The sequence below is a fragment of the Colletotrichum phormii genome (genome assembly GCF_030913505.1).
Source record: "Colletotrichum phormii strain CBS 102054 chromosome Unknown BDP81scaffold_3, whole genome shotgun sequence".
Taxonomy (NCBI): Eukaryota; Fungi; Ascomycota; class Sordariomycetes; order Glomerellales; family Glomerellaceae; genus Colletotrichum; species Colletotrichum phormii.
The window spans coordinates 732,837-754,079 of NW_026851445.1; the positions used below are offsets into that span (position 1 = coordinate 732,837).

The following is a 21,243-nucleotide window of genomic DNA, read 5'->3' on the forward strand; positions in this document are numbered from 1 at the left end:
TCCCGCCAGCTTCTTTTGACAACCTCACCCCATCCATCCCTGGCCCGCCGCACCGGCCCTAGCTAAGGTACTTTACACTACCTAAGACCTTACAGTCCACCACGGAGGGTCCAACGCTACGCTGCCTTACCTCACGCTCCGCTCCGCTTTACTCATTCTCCATTTAGCCCATCTGCGGAGGAGGCAACGACGTCCAACTTGTTTTCTCCCCTCTCCCATCATCTCCATCGGGTTTCACAACATCTCTCACACGCACCACTTGCTCGACTGCAACATCCCGGGCGCAAGCCACGAACCACGCACGCGGCCACACAGAGAAGCAAGCAAGCAAGCTACATACAGCATACGCATCCGAACACCTGTCGCAAACCCGCGCATCGCATCGCATATCGCGCATACCGCCGACCAGTAACCGACAGAACAACCCAGCATCACAACGAAACAACATGGCTGGCAAGAAGGGAGCAGGCGAGAACAGCAAAAAGGCTGCCGGGAACGCCCGTAAGGCCGATGCTGCTGCACAGAAGGCCGCTGCCGAGGACGCGAAGAAGTCGGCCGCTGAAGACACTGACTGGGGCAAGGGCGCCAAGGGAACTGCAAAGAAGTGAGTAAGAGTCACCGACAACGTTACGGCAACCTCCCTCGAGCGCCACGATGTGTTTATCCCACATGTGACACCACCGGCTTCCATGCATCACGTTTCCTCAATCTCTCGAGATCTTCACTACCCCGCAGAGAGGAAACCAACCCAGTGCCATGGCTGACCACACCTTTCATCGTCTAGGGAGGCGGAAGCCGCCAAGAAGGCAGAGGCAGCCAGGAAGAAGGCCGAGAAGGATGCGCTGCTGAAGGAGGAGGAGGCCAGCACCCCCGGGCGGGCTGGACCGAAGAATAACAAGACGGCCGTCAAGAAGACACGTGGGCTCGATCTGTCACAGTTGGATGGCGACCAGAGCGGAGGCTCGCTCAACGCGCTCAACGCCACGGGTATCGACAACGCCCTCGATGCCCTCTCCCTCACCGGCTCCGACAACAACGCAAAAGTCGACCGACATCCCGAGCGACGTTTCAAGGCGGCGTACGCGGCCTTTGAGGAGCGCCGACTCAAGGAGATGGAGGACGACGGCTCGGGCCAGGGCCTGCGCCAGCAGCAGAAGAAGGACAAGATTAGAAAGGAGTTTGAGAAGAGCCCGGAGAACCCCTTCAACCAGGTGAACGCGAGGTTCGACACTACCAAGGAGGAGTTGGCCGAGATCAAGGCGAAGGAGAAGGGCAAGATCGAGGCCCGCCTCGGGAAATAATGGCCCAGTAAGAAGCGTCTCGAGCATGTCATTTTCCATCCCTTCGGAGACCTCACTGCTTTGGGGGACTACATGTAAACGTGGCACGAAGATGCTAGGGCTGTAAGAGTGACGAGCATCAGTCACCTGCATATTGGGATATCATCTCTCGGATGTGAATAGATCATGAGACCAAATTTTTGCCCCTCCATTTCTGAACGGATGGATGTCATCGTGAAGCTTGCTTCCACCCACGCGTCACTATTGTGTGCATGGCGAACCCGCGCTACGATCCGCAAACCCTTTCGGGCCCACGAAATTGAGCAACCCATAATCTGCGCCTCCTCCACTGAGATCTTTCTCCGCCCGAGCCGCCAGCCTCGACGAAGAGTGACGCCGACGCGACGGCCGAGATGACCGAGATCGCTGCGCCTGCCGCGAACACTTTTTGGTGGGGTAGCTTGTGACGTACAGTGGAGGTGGGGTTAAAAAACAACAACTTCACTGTCACTGATAAGATAACAAGCTTCTTATCACGATAACGAATTGAGCCGGCAGAATTCCTTACCGCTTTTCTTGACCGCCCTTGCTTCACGCATGAATGAGACGTTGTTCAACACGTCTCAAGACGAGCTCCCTCTCATCGCGGCAGATTCATCCTCATTAAATTCTTTCTTTTGATGCTTCGTATATAACCGAAAATGGCGAGTCTAAGGATGGGAAGTATGCCGTCGTTGCGGCGACAGCATCTCCTGGCCGAATTGTGAGTTTCCCCCAAAACCCAGACCCCATCGTGCGACCCCCCCTGAGGTCTGAATTAAGCGTGTAAATTGCTAACCCCTGTACGCCAGCGCCGGTCTGAAGCAGGCTTGTCCGGAGGGGGTCTTTGTGAGCTTGACGCCAGGAGACCCGATGCTGTGGTCTGGCGTCATGTTTGTGAGGCACGGTATGGAAGCCCCGGACTCGGTCTCACGATGAGAGGGAGACCAGGGTGGAGAGAGGAACCGCACAAGACTGAGACTGTTCGCAGGACCCTACGCCACGGCCATCCTGAGATTTCAGATTTCGTTTTCAGACACATATCCCCGACTACCGCCGCTCGTCACCTTTTCAACAGACATCTTCCACCCCCTCATCACACCATTAACGACGTACATGTACACCACCGACATCCAGGACAACGGCACCGTCAGCGCCACCGACGCAGAGCGCTTGCCTCCCGGAGGGTTCAGTCTACGACACGGATTCCCCGCTTGGTTCGGGCGGGGCAGCAAAAGCAACGCGGGGAGCCGACAGGTCAGCGGCCAGCAGCAACCGCCCGCGACTCCAGCCAGAGGCGGCGGTGGACCATCCAGCACTACTTCGACGCCTAACTCAAAGGCGACGCCTCTCGGGGGTCGGCCGGGGTATCTCGACACTTCGAGGCGGGAGGTCTCTACGTACGAGGTTTTGCGATATATCCGGAGCACGTTCGACGACGAAAAGGTGCTGGACTCGGTGCCGCTCGAAGCCGCGGGGAACCCTGGCGCGTGGCACGCATGGAGGTCGCGGCAGCGACAGGCGGGCAAGAGTTTCCCTGGCGATCCGGTGCCACAAGAGAAGAAGGAGGAGGAGCAGGAGGGTGAGAAAGCGGCAGAGGCCGCCGACGATTCTGCTCAGGAGAAGAAGGAAGGGGAAGGGGAAGGAGAAGGAGAAGAAAAGGTGGAGGAGGCGTCGCCTCCGCTGCCCGAGAGGAAGCCTTCTACAAGTGGGAGTGTTCACTCCATCGTTAGGAAACCTATCGGCAGTGCGCCTTCCGTCTCCAGAAAGCCTGGCGAATGGAACTGGGAAGGTGTTTGGGAGGATCGAGTGCAGAAGGGCATTGCGACGTCGCTCTCTGAGGCGGTCTTGTATGGGGCGACATCGGGTGGTGATGACCTGGTGAGTTATCTTTCTCGTTGAAGCGCGTGGACTTCGGAACGATGACGGTTGCTGACCATGAATGATACAGATCAACTTCCTTGCAATGGAGGAAGGCGACGTGGACGCTGTGAGGGAAAACTTGCAGCGGACGTTGGGAAGCAGCCCGGCGATACCTGAGGAACGCAGAAGCATGCAGGGCGTGCCTGCGGCGGAATGATGGATTTGACTTTGCTTGAAAGCGACTACCTTCAAAACTTCATGACACTACCTACCTACGTTTCTTAGCATGCATGTCCACCTTCCCCTCGTCGCGGATGGGATGTAGACGTGCCTGGGTACCTTAGCTTTATTCTCCTCTTCCACGTAGCCTTACCACGTACAACCCTCCATCGACCCCTGAATAATAGATCATCATTCCAAGACGTCAGAGATCATCACGTAAGGTACATTACTTACTGTCTTGTTACTTCGACTATGGGCCTCTCAACTCCCGTAGCTGCAGTCCTCATCGTCCTCGTCACTGTCGTACCCATGCTACTTATCGCGGGTTTCACTGCCCGCTTCATCTCCCGCAACTTCAGAGACGCAGCCGGCGCCATCGAACCGAGGCCAGCGAGACGCTGGTTCGGACTCCGACGCGTCAAGTCGACCGACAGCACAACCACCAGCCTCGCTACCCACACGCAACACTACGCAGACTCGTGGCCGGATCTCGAAAGTCTCAGGACGTACCGGGATACGCCCAATCCTTCTATCCAGCACGGCATCCACGAGATAGCCAGCTTCGTATGCCCGGCACCCCAACAAGCCACTACTACAGTCCAGATCCAGCCACCTCCCGAGACATGGCATCCCTCGAGGGCCAGTCGATTGAGCTGGAGCTTCTCGCCGACAAGGCGAAGGACAGATCGAGGAGGACCGCTCCCGAAGTCCCGCAGCCGCTCAAAGTTCTCAAGAGACTCGGGCGTGGTTCTGGAGGGGAGTTCCGAGGAGATGCAAGCGGCTCGCGATCAGTTGCCGAGACTGACGAGGGTCTAGATGGTTTCCGGGGGCCGTTTGATGAGCCCCTCGTTGTGAGGAAGAAGCGAAGGAACCACAGGACCGGGCAAACGCCTAGTTTGAAGGATGTTGGATAGGGACAATCATCACTTGGTGGACGACCACAAGCACATCGTGAGTCTAGATTTGGACTTCGAACGTAACCTGCTGATATAGCTCAGGACCACATGTTTGGGACAGCTTCGTTGCACATGCCATCTCTGGGCCATTAGATGACGATGATGGCGTTGAGACAACGTTCCCAGCACCAATACACAGCACTCCTTATTTGAATTACTCGACGCGATCTTCATCTAAGTCATCCCTGATTGCCCAGGCCAGCACTTTTTTTGACTTGGACGCTCCCGAAGGAAGAATTACGTCTGACAGCTCCCTTGTGCTCGTACCGAAGATTTCCATCACTCCAGAGATCAAAGCTCTTGATAGCAGCACGGCAAGTTTCTGGGTTGCCGTCGAGGTTTCAGGACAATTGTGCCAACCACTCAATGGGTCAGCCTGCCCTAATATGTCTGCTACTGACGGCTCTATCATGGCCAGCGCAATTCGCGGTCAATCTTCTACAGGTTTGTAGACTAAAACATTGATACTATTTTCTATACTAACATCGACGTAGATCCTTTCATGCATGGATGTATTCACAGCATGGATATCCAAGTTGTTCCACTTGGTAATAGTTGTGTTCTTGACACCATCAGGGACGATCCTATCCAAACGTGAGTACTTTCGCCTGGAGTAATTGATGATTATCTGACGGTGGTCTAGAACACTAGGCAATGGCGAAAAGGTACTGCTGCTTGCGCAAGTCCATATCAAATCGTCTCACTCCACCAAGCAGCCGGGCCATGTCAGACACAGGTCAGATGATCTGATTGATGACTTGGAGTATCAACTGGGAGATTCCAATCTCGAGTACATACGCGTCTCTGTCAAGTACAATCATTCGGCATTCTTTTGCCAAAGTCGACCTGACATCATCGATAACATGATTGAAGGAGGCACAAAACTAGAGACATTTGCAACGGCCGTCATCAAGCAACACGATCACCGATCACCGTGGTCTCCAAACATAGCCCCAACATATAACCCCATTACGAGCATCGTCCATGACAACTAGGAGCTGACGAAAGCTCGTAATGCAATGAAGCGCATATCAATGAGGCCTTCAGCACCACAAAGGGCCCTCAGGGCAAAGTCCAGGATGGACTTGTCCATGGAAGACAAACCAATGTCCATGCTGACCCCTCCAGTGGTTCCCAGGCGAGAGGCAAGCCTCGGCAGAGACGTCACAGTCAGACAACCAGAAGCAATGTACAATGGGTGGTCTCCTGGGCATCGGAGGACGTTAGCGGTGGATTTGGATTGGGGTAGGCCCCGTGCGGGACAGGGGGAGCGGAAGCCATCAACTGCAACGTGCCCCGGTGAGGCGGCTACCGGAGCCGCATTCAAAAATAGGCTCGGGAACCATTTGACCGCACTGAGAAGCCCGCGCTCGATAGGCCCGGGCGTCTTGAGAAGCTTGGCATCTTCAGTCGCCGACAGCCGAGATGACGGTCATGTTGTAGAGAAGAGAGAGGCGTTTGGAGGAGACTCTCCCCGCGGTCAGGGAAGAAAGCCATCCAGCCGGTGGAGTTGGACGAATTGGTGGTCGTGAGAGGCTTCGCGACTTGTACGTTGTTCAGTTTCGGTTTAAAGGGGTAGTAGACATAGACACACACTCTCTCTTCTGAGAGTCATTAAATCAAGACCAGTCGAATTCCGATTCATATGGTGTTTCTCCAACCTTTTTGACTGATGTTTTGTCCGTTAATGCTTGAATGAAATATGCTTTTCTTTGTTTTTGGATTACGTTTTACGTTTTTACGTTTTTACTTTATTTCACGCAGCCCTCCTTTACAGCAACTCATCCCTCCAAGGAATAGAGGTCTGCGCGCCCTTGCGCTCTACCGTCTTGGCCGCCGCGTTGTTGGCGCTCTTGATGGCCGAGGAAATGTCAAAAGCCACACCCTTGGCCTGAGCAGTGACGGCAGCGACGCAGTAGGAACCGACAAAGGTGTCGCCGGCGGCGGTGGTGTCGACGACCTTGACCTTTTGAGCGGCGATGAGCTCGGCGGCGCCCTCCTTGTTGGCGTAGTAGACGCCGCGGCCGCCGAGGGTGATGATGACGTTGCTGACCTTTTTGGCCATGAACCACTCGCCGACGCGCTTGAGGCCCTCGGGGGTGTCGAGCTCGGACTCGTCGCAGCCGGAGAGGATGGCGGCCTCGGTCTCGTTGACGACGAGGTGGGCGAGTCCGTCGTAGGCCTCGTCGGGGAGGCGCTGTGCCGGGGCCGGGTTGAGGAGGACGGGGACGGAGGCAGCCTTTGCGGATCGGAGGGCGGCGAGGACGGTCTCAAGGGGCACCTCGAGCTGCATCACCAGGAGGTCGGGCTTGGGGTCGAGGGTCTCGGGAAGGGTACCAAACTTTTCGGGGGTGACGGCGTGGTTGGCCTCGGGGGCGAGGATGATGCGGTTCTGTCCGGTGGGCTCATCGACGACGATGATGGCCATGCCGGTCTTGAGGTCGGTGCCGACGGCGATGCGGTCGGTGCGGACGCCGTGCTCGCCGAGGTTCTTGAGGAGGAGGTCGCCGTACGAGTCGCTACCGACGGCGCCGATCATGGAGACGGAGGCGGTTTCGGAGGCGGCATCGTTGGGGGCTTCGCGGGAGCGTGAGAGCTTGGCGCAGGCGACGGCCTGGTTTGCGCCCTTTCCTCCGGGCGAAATAACAACAGAGTTCGAGGTGAGGGTCTCGCCCGGCATGGGGTGGTGGGGGACGTAGGAGGTCAGGTCGATGTTGAGGGAGCCGAGAACGGTGATCTGGGGGGTCTTGGTGGCAGCCATTTCGGGCAGTTTGATTATCTTTCTCGGTGTTCGGGTTCTCGTGTTTTTCCTCCTCGGCGATGATGATATCGTCGTCGTCGTCGTCGTCGTCGTCGTCGTCAACAAAGACAACCTGAACAGGCTACTAGGGATATTTTATGATTCGGATCGTGTGGTCGCAAATCGGGTATCTTGATGAGACTGAGGCTTCCCTTTCCGAGCGAAAGAATGCAGCTCGGGTACTGAGGTGAGATAACGGTAGATCAGGTGGTGAGGGGCAGAGAGATGGATGTGAGGCATTGAATTTTCCCAGCCGACGAACGGTGAGAGGACCCCGACAACGCCAACGGAGGTGGGATGATGATGCACTTGGCGGGGCAATGGCTGCCAGGTTCGCGGTTGGAATTCTGTATGCACACAGTAATACGGAGTACCTAACGTATTACATAGTGTAAAGGTGGGAGGGGCCGTCGTGGGATGTCGCAGGGGGCTCAGGTGGGACTTGTCTCCATGGTCTGCCCGAGGGATTGGCCCTACGGACCGGGAGGGCTCGGAAAGAGTTGCAGTCTTTGCAGATGGTGCATCTTTGGGTTGTTGGCGTTGATGGAGAATTTCCACCGAAAAAGCTGTGAAAGCAGGGAAAAAGAGTCAAAAGACAGGGTCCACAGTCCGCTAGTTTTTCTCGCTAACGACTCTGGTCACAGTGGTCAGCATGGTCAGGTCGTTTGAGGCCCAGTGCGGTGCAGTGATTTGATATGGCAATACGATACGGTTTCTGACAAGATGTCTATCCGCAGGAATAAAGAGAGATCCAACCCGACACCTTACCTTAGTCAGTTAGAGAGACAGATGCCATGCCTAACATGCCCCATTTTACCGTCCCCAGTCCCTGCCGAAACAAAGCGGAAAGACTGATACGGTGACACCTTGGGAGTTCGCAGTTTGGAGGCTGAGCCACTACTTCGTACACACATAAAGCGCCGAGCCGAAGAACGGAGCCACCAAATGAGAAGTGGAAGGTTAGTGGAAGCGTATCCGACCCCCTTACCGTTCATGCTCAATCCGATCGGGTGTTGCAATGGAACCTGTCAGGTCGCCATGCCGTCCATTCCTAGACCTTCCAGAAGTTCCAGTCCATCCACCGGCCACCAGCCGTCCGCCGAGACGGGATCTTCAGCTGCTGGGGAACCATTCATGGATACCTTACTCCGTAGACGGGAGAAAGGGAAGGGTCTGGACCTTTTGATGTAGGTATCCGTACTCTGTACCTTACCCAGCACACTCGAGTCTCGGCCTCCCCTCCGCTTCTTGGGTGAAAGGGGCCTAGGAGGGCATCCATCTTTTCGGCGCCATGAGCGGAATGGCTGCGCTGTTCTTGCCGTGCGGCACTCGGCATTCGCTGACACCGCCGGTTTGGGCGCCGGCTTGAACCGACCGTTTGTTTCGTTCTGTTCGACACGTGGAAATGAACGACATCATGCCGGATTAGACTTTGAGGGTGCATACGGCATGCCGTTAGACTCGATCCCCTATTGTCTTCCACGCCCGCCACGCCATGCTGCATTTGGCGCGCCGTCATGTCTGGGTCTAGGCCGGGGTTTACGTTGGTGTGGATGCGAATGCGGCGCCTGTGTGTGAGGGTGTGAGTGTGTGTGGGTGAAAAAAGTGTAGATGTCGTTGGGTCAAGATGGGATGAATGACTTGTGGACTTTGACAGCCCGAGAAAGGGAGGAAGACGGGAAAGTGAACGAGGCAGAGAGACCGAGAGCAAACACCAACGAACAAGAAACCACCCGGGAAAAGCAAAACCGAGAGAAGGGCAAGAAGAGAACGAGTGACTTGCAACCTGCCTTCCGTTTCTATTGCGCGGAAGTACCTTACCTTCCTTCCCTCACCTTCCACTGTCTCCCTATCCACCTGCCTACCTACCTTCCATTACCTGATACGCTCCTGCTCTCTTGCCTCCAGCCGTCAGAGGTGCTTGCTTGCCTTCCAAGGCTTCCATTTGCTCGACACTCGACGGGCGCACGACACACGACACTGCACTGTTATGCGCTCCTGGACAAAGTAGGCAAGGGCCGTGTCCAAGACCCAGATGGATGCCTCCTTCCCGTCTCTTTCACGAATAAGCGGCTTCCTATTCACTGGTTGCCCAAGCTCCATGCCCTTAGCGTCGACTTCATTCTTCTTCGACCGTCCCCCTTGGCTGGATGTCTATTTCCGACTTCAGAACAGCACTTCACCTTATTCTTGAGCCTCTATGCTCGTTGCAGGTTTGTCCGGAATCACATCACCGGACTTCTCTTGCTGGTGGACTCAGACCCTCAACCCCATCAACATCGGCTTGTCCAACTCCATACTTCCAATGGACTCGTATCAAAGCACCTCGGCCTGGACCACAACAGCTGCATGCGCAGCTATTGTATTCCTTCTCATCTTGATGAGACCACGGTCATCATGGGGGCATCCGCCATTACCTCCGGGTCCGCCGGGTGAATTCCTTCTCGGCCACCTCCGTGTTATACCCAAAGAGAACACAGCCCAAACGTACGCAGAGTGGGCAAGAAAGTATGGTCAGTCCACTTCCTCCTCTATCCCAGCTTTTTCGAGAACTCCCCGTGGCTAACATAATAGTAGACTCGGATGTCATTCACGTCAAATCTCTCGGCCAATCCATCGTGGTGCTGAACAGTGTTGAGGCTGCCAAGGATCTCCTCGACCGTAGGGGGGCCAATTACTGTGACAGGCCCAGATTCACTCTGTTTGAGGTGTAAGTCGCCCCGAATTCCACCCTGAAATGTCTTGTTGGCATGCTGATGCAGGCTGTCCCCTCCGCAGCATGGGCTGGGGCAAGACGCTGACCTTCCTTCCCTTCGGACCCCGCTGGCAGATGCACCGAAAGCTGCTGCAAACCACTTTCAGTAACACCAATGTCCGGCAGTGGTACCCTCTGCAGGTCGTCGAGGCCCGCCAGTCCGTCCATGGCATCATTAGCAACCCTGACAGCTGGCAAGTGTCCATGAAAAGGTGAACCGATTCTTGGCCTTGACATTGTTGTTTCTTAGCTAACCATTCCAGGTTCGCCGTTGCCATCGTTCTCAAAGTGAGCTATGGAGTCGACGTTCACGAGGACAACGACCCGTACGTCAAGATTGCCGAAGATGCCATGTACGCGACTGGAAACGGCGGCGCACCCGCTAACAGCATCGTCGACATCTTTCCCCCTGGTAAGTTACGGATGTAACACGATCCCGACTCTCGCTCCTCTAGTAACCTTGGCCGTTGTTATAGCTCGTCATTTGCCCGTCTGGTTAGTTCGAGACTGGTCGCTGAAATTTGCGCGAGAATGGGGATGGGCTATACGGAAGTTGCATGACGTTCCGTTTGCTGTTGCGCAGGAAGAGTTGGTGAGTGTATGCTCCTGGTCAAGCCCCGCAGCACTAACAAGTCAAGGCTCGCGGCAAGGACAGCCCTTCCTTCGCACATAGGTTATTGGAAACCTATACTTCCAACGCCAAGAGAGGACTCTACAATGAGTGGTCACTTGACGACATCAAGGGAGCAGCAGGCGCCATATTCATCGCAGGAGCCGACACGGTAACTTTGCTCCTCGAGGACAACGCTCTGATGTTTGATACACTGCTGACTCTGACTTGCACCAGACTTGGGCAACCATTGTGGTCTTTGTTTTGAACATGGTTCTCCATCCTGAGATTCAAGAAAAGGCGCAGGCATGCATCGATCGCGTGGTCGGGCCTGATAGACTGCCCGATCTTTCAGACAGGCCATCCCTCCAATACATTGACCATATTGTTCAGGAAGTCTACCGGTAAGCTTGCTCATGCTACTCAGGTCCTGACCCACGTGGGATAGCTTCTAACGAGAAAGAAACAGATGGTCGCCATTGACACCGTTAGGAATTCCCCACAAATCTCTCGAGAACGACGTCTATAACGGCATGTTCATCCCTAAAGGGTAGGTTCACTTACCCCCCCTTTCACCCCTCAACGGGCCGAAAAGATGCATGCTTCGGAAAGGAAGTACTGACTGCTTTCCCCAGGTCTATTGTCTTCTTCAATTCAAGCGCAATGACTCAGGACGAGCGGGTGTACCAGGACCCCAAGTCTTTCAACCCGGACAGATACCAGCCAGAGTCTTCTGGAGGTCATGGTGAGCCCTTGCCGCTTGGTCAATTTGGCTTCGGACGCCGAGTCTGCGTTGGACGCTTTCTGGCAGACAACAGTGTCTGGATAGCAGTTGCAACAATGCTTGCCACTCTCGAGTTTGGCAAGAAAGTCGGACAAGATGGCCAGGTCATGGAGCCCAAGGTTGCCTTCACCAATGGTGGAACCTGGTGAGTTTGTGTGCTGCTCCATAACTGTCAAAAACTTTTGAAATGTTGACGTCAAACCGACAGTCATCCGGAACATTTTGAATGCTCCATAACACCACGCAGCCAAAGAGCACAGGAGTTGCTGCAACATTCGGTTTCTTCTTGAAGAGCAGAGGACAAAGTGAGGCGGTCTCGCCCTTATGCCAACACACATTTACTAAGCTTTTAGGCTTCGGGTTGATGAAACCGTGCACAGTCGATTTCGAGGGGGGACCTGGACGTTCAAAGTACGCATAGGAGATTCCTTGCAACCGACTGACGACTGAGTAAGTCGTAGCCTTGAGGTTCAAGACCTTATTCAACGACGGCTGCTTTACGTAGCCCAGCCAAGAAAGACAGAATGTACAATTGTTGAAGCCAACATAGCCGATGTTGCATCTGGACCGACTGGAGGAGCCACGTCCACGTCAATAATGCGGAGCCTGACACCATTTCTGAACAGGATTCTGAAAAAAATGGGATTTTATCATCCGGGACTTCTCCTAGGCGTAGGGGGGGTTTTGCCATCTTCTTTTGTCGATCTTATCAACTTCAGAAGGACGAGCTGCATTCATATCCAACCTGCGTCAGGGCTCCTCTCAACGAGGGTCCGGATCCGCCCCGAGACAAGTCTGATTGGAGCTTTGCCCACCACCAAGAAAGAAATATCTCTTGGCCCCGACTCGACGTATCCAACTTCTCCATGAGTACGCATGACGGGTATGAGTTTTTCATTTCCTGCGAACCGTCGCTTGACGTTACGGTGAAGAGGATAACGAGCGCTTGGAGAGTCATGTACACAAGTGGTTTGAGCAACGTTATTCGTCCCGTGTCAAACCACTGCATAAGCCATGTCACCCTCCATCCAAACCCTGACGCGAGGGAGAAAAACGTGGCAACGAGTAGAATCTCTGTGACGGTAGGAGATAGAGATTCCACGAGGCATCACGCAGTCAATCAATGACCCGATGTCCGTACTGAAAACGTGGCAGACAGCGGGCAGACAACACAATGTCCTGTGCTAGCAGTGTCTCAATAGTCGAAACGCACCAAACCTTCAGGCTCGCACCGCATAAAGCCACCACTCAGCATTGGCTGCTGTGATACTATTGTGAGGGTTTTCGAGATGCCCTATCGACAGGGTCACGACTCGCGGAAGTGGAAAAGAGCGGGAAGGGAAGGCTCTTCCTGCATGGAAAGATCTGGATCGCCAGCCGCGATGCAACGACTTAGATCTGGAATTACGCCAAATTCGCCGTATTGAAGGAATCATCGCAAGTCATGAGCCACGCGGTGGACCGGGATCAAGCCCCCCGATCCTCCCTTGGGGGCTGAAGTCCAGGCGCGACGCTATTGACCATTCGCCCTTCATTACGGGAACTCGGGGTTCGTTTCCTTTGCCTAAACGGGACGCAGATGCAGCTGATGGCTTGCTTGCACACATTTGACGTCGGCCAAGGATGCTGAAGACGCGACTTCTGCGTAATAGCTATCGTGACGGCCCGGAGGAAGTCATAGCCGTACAAGCTCAGCACGCCGTCGCAGGCTTCTTAATCACTTGATGCGCGAGGCAGCGCGACTAATACTTGACCGCAAAAGACGGAAATTTCTTTTACTCGGCTTGGCTCGACGGTCACCGAAGCTGTCCGCTCGAGCCGAGTCCTAGCCTGCAAGGACTAGAGGCTGGTCAACCCGGCAAGTGCATCACGTCCCGAGGGAGGTGTACTAGGTGACAGGGTCTTGAGCTATCAGAATTTTGGTGGATGCTACACCTATACAGGCAGCTTTGCTTGGCCCGGGCAGTCCGTCGAGCTGATAAGAAGTGCCGTCGGGCGTTGCAGGCACGTGCGGCTAGACCGTGAGACAGCCAGACAAGGGGATTTCAGAGCGAGAGAGTGAATAGGTAGTGAGCGACCGAGGGAGAGCAAGGTACGAGGAAGGAGACACCGATCAAGTTCCATTGCAACGGCACACGGCCAAAACCGGCGGGAGTAGAATTCCAGAAAACCGCCCAGTCCGGACGAAGGAACCCGACGACTTGGGGCTAAGGTAAAGGCAGTTAGGAATGTGCCAATGTGCCATGGTGCGTTTGACGGTGCGTTTGATGGTGCGAACTCTACGACGTTTCCCCCAGAGAAGCGGCGGTGGTGGGATGAGATAGGCTGAAAGTCAGGCACTAGGAAAAAAGAACCCTAACAAGTTGAAGGGCGGCGGCGTTTGCGGACTTGTTGATCGACCGCCAGGCTGACACTAACATCGGCCGGGGACCTAATTACCCTTCTTCTGCGTTGTGAGGTTGTCTCTATCGTAGGTAAAGCAGGTAGGTATTGCTTTCCCTTCCTTGGGATAGGTAGGCTACCCCGTGGGATCCTGACACCCCCAAAGCGGCGAGGCTTGCATTGGGTTATTCGATTATTCCAACACACACCTAGGTACCTCATGTGAGGAGTAGCTTGGGAAGGGAGCCTTGAGTTGCAGAGTCAGGTCATCACCACCTTGGGCAGCTAGTAAGGCAGCTCAAGGTAAGGTCAGGTAGACAAGCTGGCAAGGTGAGGACGAGGTAAGGCAGCTTGGGACAGGTAGATGAGGAATGTGGATGGGGGGGGGGGGAAGAGGTGACGGGGATTCTGTGCTTTACAAAGCAACTCAATAATTCCCACGCAAGCAAAACCCAATTCAGAGCTTGGCCCTTTTTTTTTGCTTCCTTTTGCCTGTTCGCTCCCATCCCCCTTCTGCAATTGGACTTTGGGCTCCTTTCTCTTCAGCCCTTTCATCCCTCCCCTCCTCCCCAAAAATCCTTCCGGCTCCGGCCAGACTCCCACAGTGACGTTTTGACACACTCCTTTGCCCCTCACTAAAATAGCTGCTTTCTTTCCCCATCTGTTTCGCGCTTGACGAAGTAACCCCCACTTGGGATTAACTCGGGATGGATACCGTAGGATGGGACGGATAGGACTGGCGTGTAAATCCCGAAAGAAAATAGGCCTGAGAGAAGAATGGATTGCAAATAAAAATTGTGTGCTTGTGGAAATGAAAATATAGCAGCCCGTGGAGTAATGATACCCGTTGTCTTGGCTCTTGGGAACAAGTCGCTGGGAGTTGCAGTCCGGTTCCCTTCACAACCCTCGCTCGTTCTCTGCAACTCCACCCCTCATCCATGCTCGCTCCCATCTCCCCCCCATGCCGCCCCCCCTTGTCCCGGTTGACTCTTCTGTCTGCTTCCTTTAACCTTTGGAGCGAAACGGTGCTTTCGAACTGTAGCTGCTGCTGCTGCTGGGGGGTTCAGATCGTCGTATCAAGGAACGACCTTCGACCGTTCGTCAGCATAACGATGACTCGAGCCGTTTCGGAGGGCGAGAGCTTGCCTACAGGCGACTCGTAATCCTAACGTTAATCACTGTCGCCAATCTGGGCCATCATCGCCTGCCAGAGCCGCTGACACTGTTGCTGCTGCTTGCCGTACTGGCCTTCCATATTGCACAAACTGTGCATCGCCCGCGAGGCAAAGAGACAAGTCAAATCCATGGGCCAATGTCCGTCCGCTCGTCGTCCCATTTGCGTCAACTGCTGCACTCTCCGGCTTCTGCAACGAGTCTTTTCAGACGGTCATCGTCCATCTGTTCCTGCCTCGTCTTCGCTCGTCAATCAAACTCCAGAGCAACACCCAAGGAAAGAGCCACCAACGCCTGGATCCGATTCAGCCCGGGCCGAATACACCGAATATACGGACTCTCGTCTTTGCAACCGCGCGGCAAGAGCCTCCCGACCTGCTTCCCTCTACGCGTCTGTTGCGAGAGAGCATTCACCACCTTGACCGTGGCGTCGATCCTGCCTTTTTATTTTCCGGGACTGTAGAAGTTTCCTTCTTCTTCCACCAAGGACCGGAAGCTCTTAGAGAAAGACGAATTATTCTCCAACAAAATCTCGGATTTTCGGGAGTTCCCCCGCTTCGACGAAGTGCCCTCTGCCGGTCCAGGCTGCCCAATCTCGACCTGCTGCTTAATCGGTTCCCAAGGTTGCGTGCTTCTGGGCGTAGCTTCTAGGAACGGTTGGCCAGCACCCGCAAAAGTCCAAATTCGGTGCTCACTTCGCCAGGGATACCGCAAAAGGATCAGTGCAGGTGACAACCGCCCACACGTCTCCTTAATCCCGCATCCAAGATTCCCTACCATGTCATCCCGAACCTCGATCACGCTGAAGGAACAGGCTGACACGTACGATATGGAGAGTCAGCCTCCTGTCTCGAAAGGCCATGGCGGCATTACCCATTTGCTGACCGTCCAGGATGGCGATCAAGACCGGAAGGAGACGAGACGAAATCCGAAATGGTATCAGCGACTGCTAGATGCTGGCGTGGAGGAAAACGGGATCCAACCGGTGCCTCTAGACGAGCGGACCAATACCAACTACAGCAACCTCTTCACTGTATTCTTCACAAGTCTGCTTTGCTTGTTGCCGTGAGTACTTTCAACAACTCCAATGAAGCTGAAGACCTTTGGTTTGCTGACAGCTTGCGGTAGAATCCCAACCGGCGCCTTAGCCACAGCCCAGCTCGGACTGAGTCTGAGGGATGCCTCACTGGTCATCATCTTCTTCGCTTTGTTGACCTGTCTGCCTCCGGCATTCATGGGCATTGCCGGCTCCCATACCGGACTCAGGCAGCTCGTCCAAGCCAGGTACTCCTTTGGGTAAGTCGATGTCTCTGTGACACACAGCTTGATGCGTAGACTGACGATTCGGTGGTTCAGGTACTATCTTGTTGGCATTCCTCTTCTTCTAAACGCCGCGACTGTGACCGGATTCTCTCTCTCGTCTTCGATTGTTGGCGGCCAAACTCTCGCGGCTGTTAATCCAGGACATATCGATGTGAAAATCGGTATTGTCATCGCGTGCCTGGTGAGCTTTGCAGCTTCGTTCGTTGGTTACCGCGCGCTCCATATGTGGGAACGCTGGCAATGGCTCCCCAATCTCGTTGCAATTGTCATTGCCGTGGGTTGCGGTGGGAAACACCTGTGGAAACAGGCCGAGACGTCCCCTCCAACAGCAGCTCAGATACTCAACTATGGAGGTCTGATGGCCGGTTACTTCATAACCTTTGGCGGTACTGCGTCGGACTTCACTGCCTACCACAACCCCAACAAGACGACCAAGTGAGCAACGCCTGGTTCCAAGTTAGTCACACTGCTAACGATTTTCAGGCTCAGGATCTTTTCCTATATTTACCTAGGAATCTTGACAGCTTCTGTCCCGCTGCTTATCTTGGGAGCGGCAATCGGAGGCGCTCTAAACAATGTCCCTGAATGGAAATCGGGATGGGATACGTATGGCATTGGTGGCGTTATGGCAGCTATGCTGGCTCCTGCTGGTGGCTTCGGCAAATTCGTACTGGTCATCCTCGCACTGAGTGTTATCGGCAACATCGCGACGTCCATGTACTCCGTTGCTCTCTGTATGCAGCAGATGCTCCCGGTTTTCACAAAGGTCCCTCGAATTGTCTTTGTCGTTGTTGCGCTTGGAATCATGATTCCTATGGCAATTCGCGCTGCTGAGTCGTGGGCTGATTCGCTCGAGAACTTCTTGGGGTTGATTGGTTACTGGGCCGGCTGCTTCGATGCCGTCATTATCGAGGAACTGGTGATATTCCGTCGAATGGACTACAGCTCGTACGACCCTGCAGCGTGGAACGTTGCTCGACTGTTGCCTTCTGGACTCGCTGCCCTTGGAGCGAGCCTATTGAGCTTCGGGCTCATAATACCAGGGATGGACCAAGCCTGGTACACTGGTCCGATCGCGAGAACAACTGGAGATATTGGCTTCGAGTCCGCATTTGTCCTGACGGCGATGTTCTATACACCCTTGAGATGGTTGGAAATCAGGAAGCGAGGACACGTCTAAGATGGCTGGACGTTGGAGCGGCAGAGTAAAGATGGAAAGGGGGGATATACCCAGGCAAGCGAGGTATGATGAACCGTCATTTTCGTTAAGCGCCCCGGTGGGGGGGAAGCAGGGGCATGTTGATATCTGCAGGGCCCTGACAGGATAGGGCAGTTTCGACAGTTGACCAACAATGGCACGGGTTCTTAGGCAATACGGCGGGTGCGTCGCGGCGGCGTCTTGCTTGACCATTCAACGGTGATCGGCCAGCTGTAGTTCTCCATGTTGGCCTCTGAGGTTTGCCGCTGGTATCACAAGATGTGATCAGGAGCCTGTCTAGTGTGAGCTGATAGCCACTTCCGTATTGACCCTGCCATTCAGTTGAAAGGGAAATAGTCACCTAGGCATCTAGACTTGGTTGACCGGAAAGAACTATATCTTCACCGAACTGGTGCCACGCAACATCTGTGAGCCTGGCGGCTGGCACAGGCATGCCCTCGGTATCCTGGACACGGTCGGGGGATACAACAACACCGCCGCGTCCAAGCCAAGTCGGCGCAATAGTTACGATGACTCTATCAACGAGGTGCTGGTAGGCAGGGTCTAGAAGCGAGTTGATTACCTGCCCGCCGCCTTCGATCATGACGCTTTCGAGACCCTCAGCATGGATAGCAGAGAGGATCGATGGCCAGTCGAATCGCGGCTCGGTCTTCCGGGGTTCGAGGATGACGAATTTACCGCCATGGGCCTCCAGAATTGCCTTTCTTTCCGGATTGACGGCAGACGGGCCTACTAGCACGAATGGTGCCAAGCCGTTGTTGGTGCGGGCGACTTCGAAAACTTTGCTGTGTTCGGTGAAGTCCCATCGGCCACGAGGGTCCAGGACAAAGGGGCGCGGCTGGGCGTCGATATTTGCACCGTCGATGCGGCAGTTCAAGCCCGGGTCATCGGCGAGGACAGTCCCGACGCCAACGAGGATGGCGGCATGGTGACGACGAAGGTGGTGTGTCATGGCCTTGGACTCGGAACCCGAAAGGCGCGTACGCACGCCAGGGGCGAGGGAAAGGGAAGAATCCAGTGATGTTGCAAAGGTTAGAGTAACAAAAGGACGGCCCTGGGATTTCGCTGACTGGATGGCAGATTCTGACGGTAGACGAGGAGCCAACCAGGCCACGTCTGGGCCCGGGATCTGCAGAGTTTCCGCCATTGTCGTTGAAGTGGCCTTTTCCGTGGGCAGAAGAGCGAATTTCTCCGGGAACCAAGAGGGTTGCACGTACGGATACGGGTTTACGCAAGTGACAACTCCCTGCGTAGCGCAAGAGGTGATGCTGTGGCTATTGCAGTACCGGCCAGGTGGACCCCAGTCGTCTCAAAGCCTAGACTGTTGTCCCTGTTCAAACTGCCAACGGCGATCAAGACAGGCTACCTATCGAAAGGGCGGTCCAAGAAGCAGTATCGCTAGCTATGCTTTCCTTGTCAGGAAGTAGGATATTTGCAGTAGCGATATTGGCTGATTGACTAAGGTAGATGCTCAGCAAAGCAGTCTCACCAGTCAGTTGACTGAGACTAACGGCTGAAAGTAGTCGGGATGAAGTTGAGCAAGGACCCGAAACCCAATGGCCTCCAGAAGGCTTGAGTGACAAAGCCTAACCCTAAAGGGGCACCAGTTACAACTATTGGGACGAGAAAAGGTTACAGATGCCTGCCGGAAGAAAGTCCAAGCAGCTTGGATGACAGGGTCGTTGTTGAAGTCAGCAGTCACAAGACCGCAAGAGGCAGTCGTCGTCGTTCTCTTCGTCGACAATGATTGTCACCTTGATAAACCTTGAGTGAGGCGATGACCAAGGATGCAGTGATAGAGAGCAGACGCGCGGTCGATGACAAGAGTTGCGGGGGGGCAGAGAGCCTGAGATGGCAACAGTCCAGTCGTGTCGATGTACCGTGACCAAGTGCGAGTACCCGGCACAGGTCTGGATGTATTCGTACCGTCCTGGGGCGAACCAAACAGGATTTGAGATGTTTTGTGCTTTTGGACTCTTGAGGAGAGATCGGCAAGATGTGGATGCCCTGGTGATCTGATTCGAAGGCTGGTGTTTCCCTACGCCTTTGGACTGGGTGCGGCGGAGTTGTCCGCAGAGATGGTCCTTGCTACGCCTACCGCCACTCAGGTTGAGCGTTGAGTCAAGGGCTACCACAGACGCGATATAGTGTCGAATGACAAGGACACGACGAACAAGCCGAATGTCAGAGAACGGCCGAGAAGCCGGTTGAATGTTTTGGACGAGATGTTTGATGAGTCTCTTTCGACCCGTGCAAGTAACACGTCGTCGAAAAGAGATTTATGAGTTGACTCAGGAAAGCTAGCAGTTTCTGTGTCAGAGGAATCAGGATGGTGTGGGTGGGCGGGTGGATGGATGACTGTTTGTCTGGTTGTGAATTTTGTGGTAGAGGGGAGAAAAAAAACCCCAGATGGAATTGGACCGGACGATGCAAGTGCTTTTCGTGTGGGACATGCAGCGGAGGGCGCGGGCGAGCTGGAAGTTTGAATGAAGTTGACGGGAAGGTGGAAGACAAGGGAGGAACTAATCAGCTGCAAGTGCAATGTTGATGAGGGCCAGTGCCAGTTGCAATATGCAAATGCAGGTGGAAAATGCAGATCAGGCAGGCGAAGTACCTGGAGCTGAAGTTTTTGACAATGTGTGGGATGATTTGGGTTGGTTGATTCGTGAAGCCAGTGCGCGGCGGGTTGAAGATGAGGTCGGGTGGATGAAAATGGGAAGGGCAAAGATGCAAGTGCTTGGTGGTGGAGTGAGTGCTGGTGTGTGCAAAGAGGCAGTCACGATGGATGATTGGATCTCGCACCTGCCCTGGTGTCGACACAACCTCTTTCTCCGAATTCTCCAATCTCCAACGTTGCGCGCCAGGCCAACAACACCCAACAGTAACACCTCACACACCTCAGACCCCTACCTACTAGTCGTTTGCCGCCTCACCCCCCTCCAAAGCCTCAAAGGGAAAGGGAACCCAACGTGCAACGTGAGGTGCCAACGTCTTTTCGTTCCTTCCCCTTCCAGATCACCAAATCGCAAGTCGCGCATCGCTCATCGGTATCCAATCTGGTGGACCTCAGAATAGCCGACAGCCCCACAACAACGTGCGTTTTCCTCGGGAGGTGGACACTTGAATGGATCCTCTCCAAGGGCCAACTCGATGATTCCTCACTACCTTATTAGCCCCGCCTCTTTGGGGACCCTGACTTGCCTTACACAGTACTGGGACGATCCAGAGACAGTTCTCCTCTGTATCTGTACACGGTACGGATATTACCTATACCATACTATCTATACAACTCAACTCCAGTCTCCAGCTCGACAGGGCCACCGCAAGGCAGAGTCAGGACTGGACCGCCAAGCCCATGGAGACTTCAATCATCCAAGCCTTGGAAACACCACGCACATGGCCGTGAGGCTGTGACGGCGCGCGCGCAACGTGTCCTTGGACCCAACTTTCACACAGCACACCACCCACTCTGCCGGCACGGCGGGTATCCATCCATACTTGGACTGTGGACATACGAATACACCCCACGAACCTGACTGACCAAGAGCCAGGAAGCGAAAGAGAGAGAGAGAAAGAGAAAAAAAGAGAGGACCACTTACACTAGACAGGCACCTAGCCTCTAGTTTCCGAACATATCTCTCATCTACGGAGTACCTGTGCGGATAGTACCACCACCACCTACCTCATTTCCCCTCGAGTCGTACGGAATTACGAATACATGACAAGAGTCCAAGACACGACCAACAAATACGCTAGCTAGACAACGGTTTCCGAGGCGGGCCTTTTCCGCCGCATGTGTCGTCCATCACCCCTCCGATATGGCGGGCGGGCGGCTGA

At 54.6% G+C, this 21,243-nt stretch overlaps 8 protein-coding genes across 8 annotated transcripts; 6 read left to right on the forward strand and 2 right to left on the reverse strand.

Annotated features, from left to right (window-relative positions):
* Nucleotides 1–446: 446 nt before the first annotated feature.
* BDP81DRAFT_310594 (uncharacterized protein) lies at nt 447–1,301 on the forward strand (the record flags this gene model as incomplete). Its single annotated transcript, XM_060583651.1, has 2 exons — nt 447–604; nt 785–1,301. The coding sequence occupies 2 exons, from the start codon at nt 447–449 to the stop codon at nt 1,299–1,301; spliced, it is 675 nt and encodes a 224-aa protein (XP_060449606.1).
* Nucleotides 1,302–1,760: 459 nt separating this feature from the next.
* BDP81DRAFT_417839 (ubiquitin-conjugating enzyme/RWD-like protein) lies at nt 1,761–3,662 on the forward strand. The gene is made up of 4 exons (XM_060589656.1): nt 1,761–2,043; nt 2,132–2,226; nt 2,311–3,200; nt 3,271–3,662. Exons 1-4 carry the CDS (start codon nt 1,982–1,984, stop codon nt 3,397–3,399), a joined length of 1,176 nt encoding a protein of 391 aa, XP_060449607.1. The 5' UTR covers nt 1,761–1,981; the 3' UTR covers nt 3,400–3,662.
* BDP81DRAFT_390318 (uncharacterized protein) lies at nt 3,657–4,318 on the forward strand (the record flags this gene model as incomplete). The annotated part of the gene is made up of 2 exons (XM_060587380.1): nt 3,657–3,968; nt 4,043–4,318. 2 exons carry the CDS (start codon nt 3,657–3,659, stop codon nt 4,316–4,318), a joined length of 588 nt encoding a protein of 195 aa, XP_060449608.1.
* Nucleotides 4,319–4,746: 428 nt separating this feature from the next.
* Nucleotides 4,747–5,355, forward strand: BDP81DRAFT_390319 (uncharacterized protein; the record flags this gene model as incomplete). Its single annotated transcript, XM_060587381.1, has 3 exons — nt 4,747–4,804; nt 4,855–4,954; nt 5,004–5,355. The coding sequence occupies 3 exons, from the start codon at nt 4,747–4,749 to the stop codon at nt 5,353–5,355; spliced, it is 510 nt and encodes a 169-aa protein (XP_060449609.1).
* A 776-nt stretch (nt 5,356–6,131) lies between these two features.
* BDP81DRAFT_309701 (ribokinase) lies at nt 6,132–7,121 on the reverse strand (the record flags this gene model as incomplete). The annotated part of the gene is made up of 1 exon (XM_060583568.1): nt 6,132–7,121. One exon carries the CDS (start codon nt 7,119–7,121, stop codon nt 6,132–6,134), a length of 990 nt encoding a protein of 329 aa, XP_060449610.1.
* A 2,344-nt stretch (nt 7,122–9,465) lies between these two features.
* BDP81DRAFT_310682 (cytochrome P450) lies at nt 9,466–11,599 on the forward strand (the record flags this gene model as incomplete). The annotated part of the gene is made up of 10 exons (XM_060583663.1): nt 9,466–9,673; nt 9,738–9,870; nt 9,939–10,127; nt 10,179–10,327; nt 10,392–10,507; nt 10,554–10,697; nt 10,763–10,929; nt 10,995–11,075; nt 11,161–11,454; nt 11,518–11,599. 10 exons carry the CDS (start codon nt 9,466–9,468, stop codon nt 11,597–11,599), a joined length of 1,563 nt encoding a protein of 520 aa, XP_060449611.1.
* A 3,886-nt stretch (nt 11,600–15,485) lies between these two features.
* On the forward strand, nt 15,486–17,557 carry BDP81DRAFT_126020 (NCS1 nucleoside transporter). The gene is made up of 4 exons (XM_060581671.1): nt 15,486–15,929; nt 15,993–16,160; nt 16,221–16,622; nt 16,671–17,557. Exons 1-4 carry the CDS (start codon nt 15,643–15,645, stop codon nt 17,365–17,367), a joined length of 1,554 nt encoding a protein of 517 aa, XP_060449612.1. The 5' UTR covers nt 15,486–15,642; the 3' UTR covers nt 17,368–17,557.
* Nucleotides 17,287–18,905, reverse strand: BDP81DRAFT_126028 (riboflavin biosynthesis protein RibD domain-containing protein). Its single transcript, XM_060581672.1, has 3 exons — nt 17,747–18,905; nt 17,418–17,678; nt 17,287–17,318 (listed from the first exon to the last, which is right to left on the reverse strand). The coding sequence occupies exon 1, from the start codon at nt 18,551–18,553 to the stop codon at nt 17,747–17,749; it is 807 nt and encodes a 268-aa protein (XP_060449613.1). The 5' UTR covers nt 18,554–18,905; the 3' UTR covers nt 17,287–17,318; nt 17,418–17,678.
* Nucleotides 18,906–21,243: the final 2,338 nt, after the last annotated feature.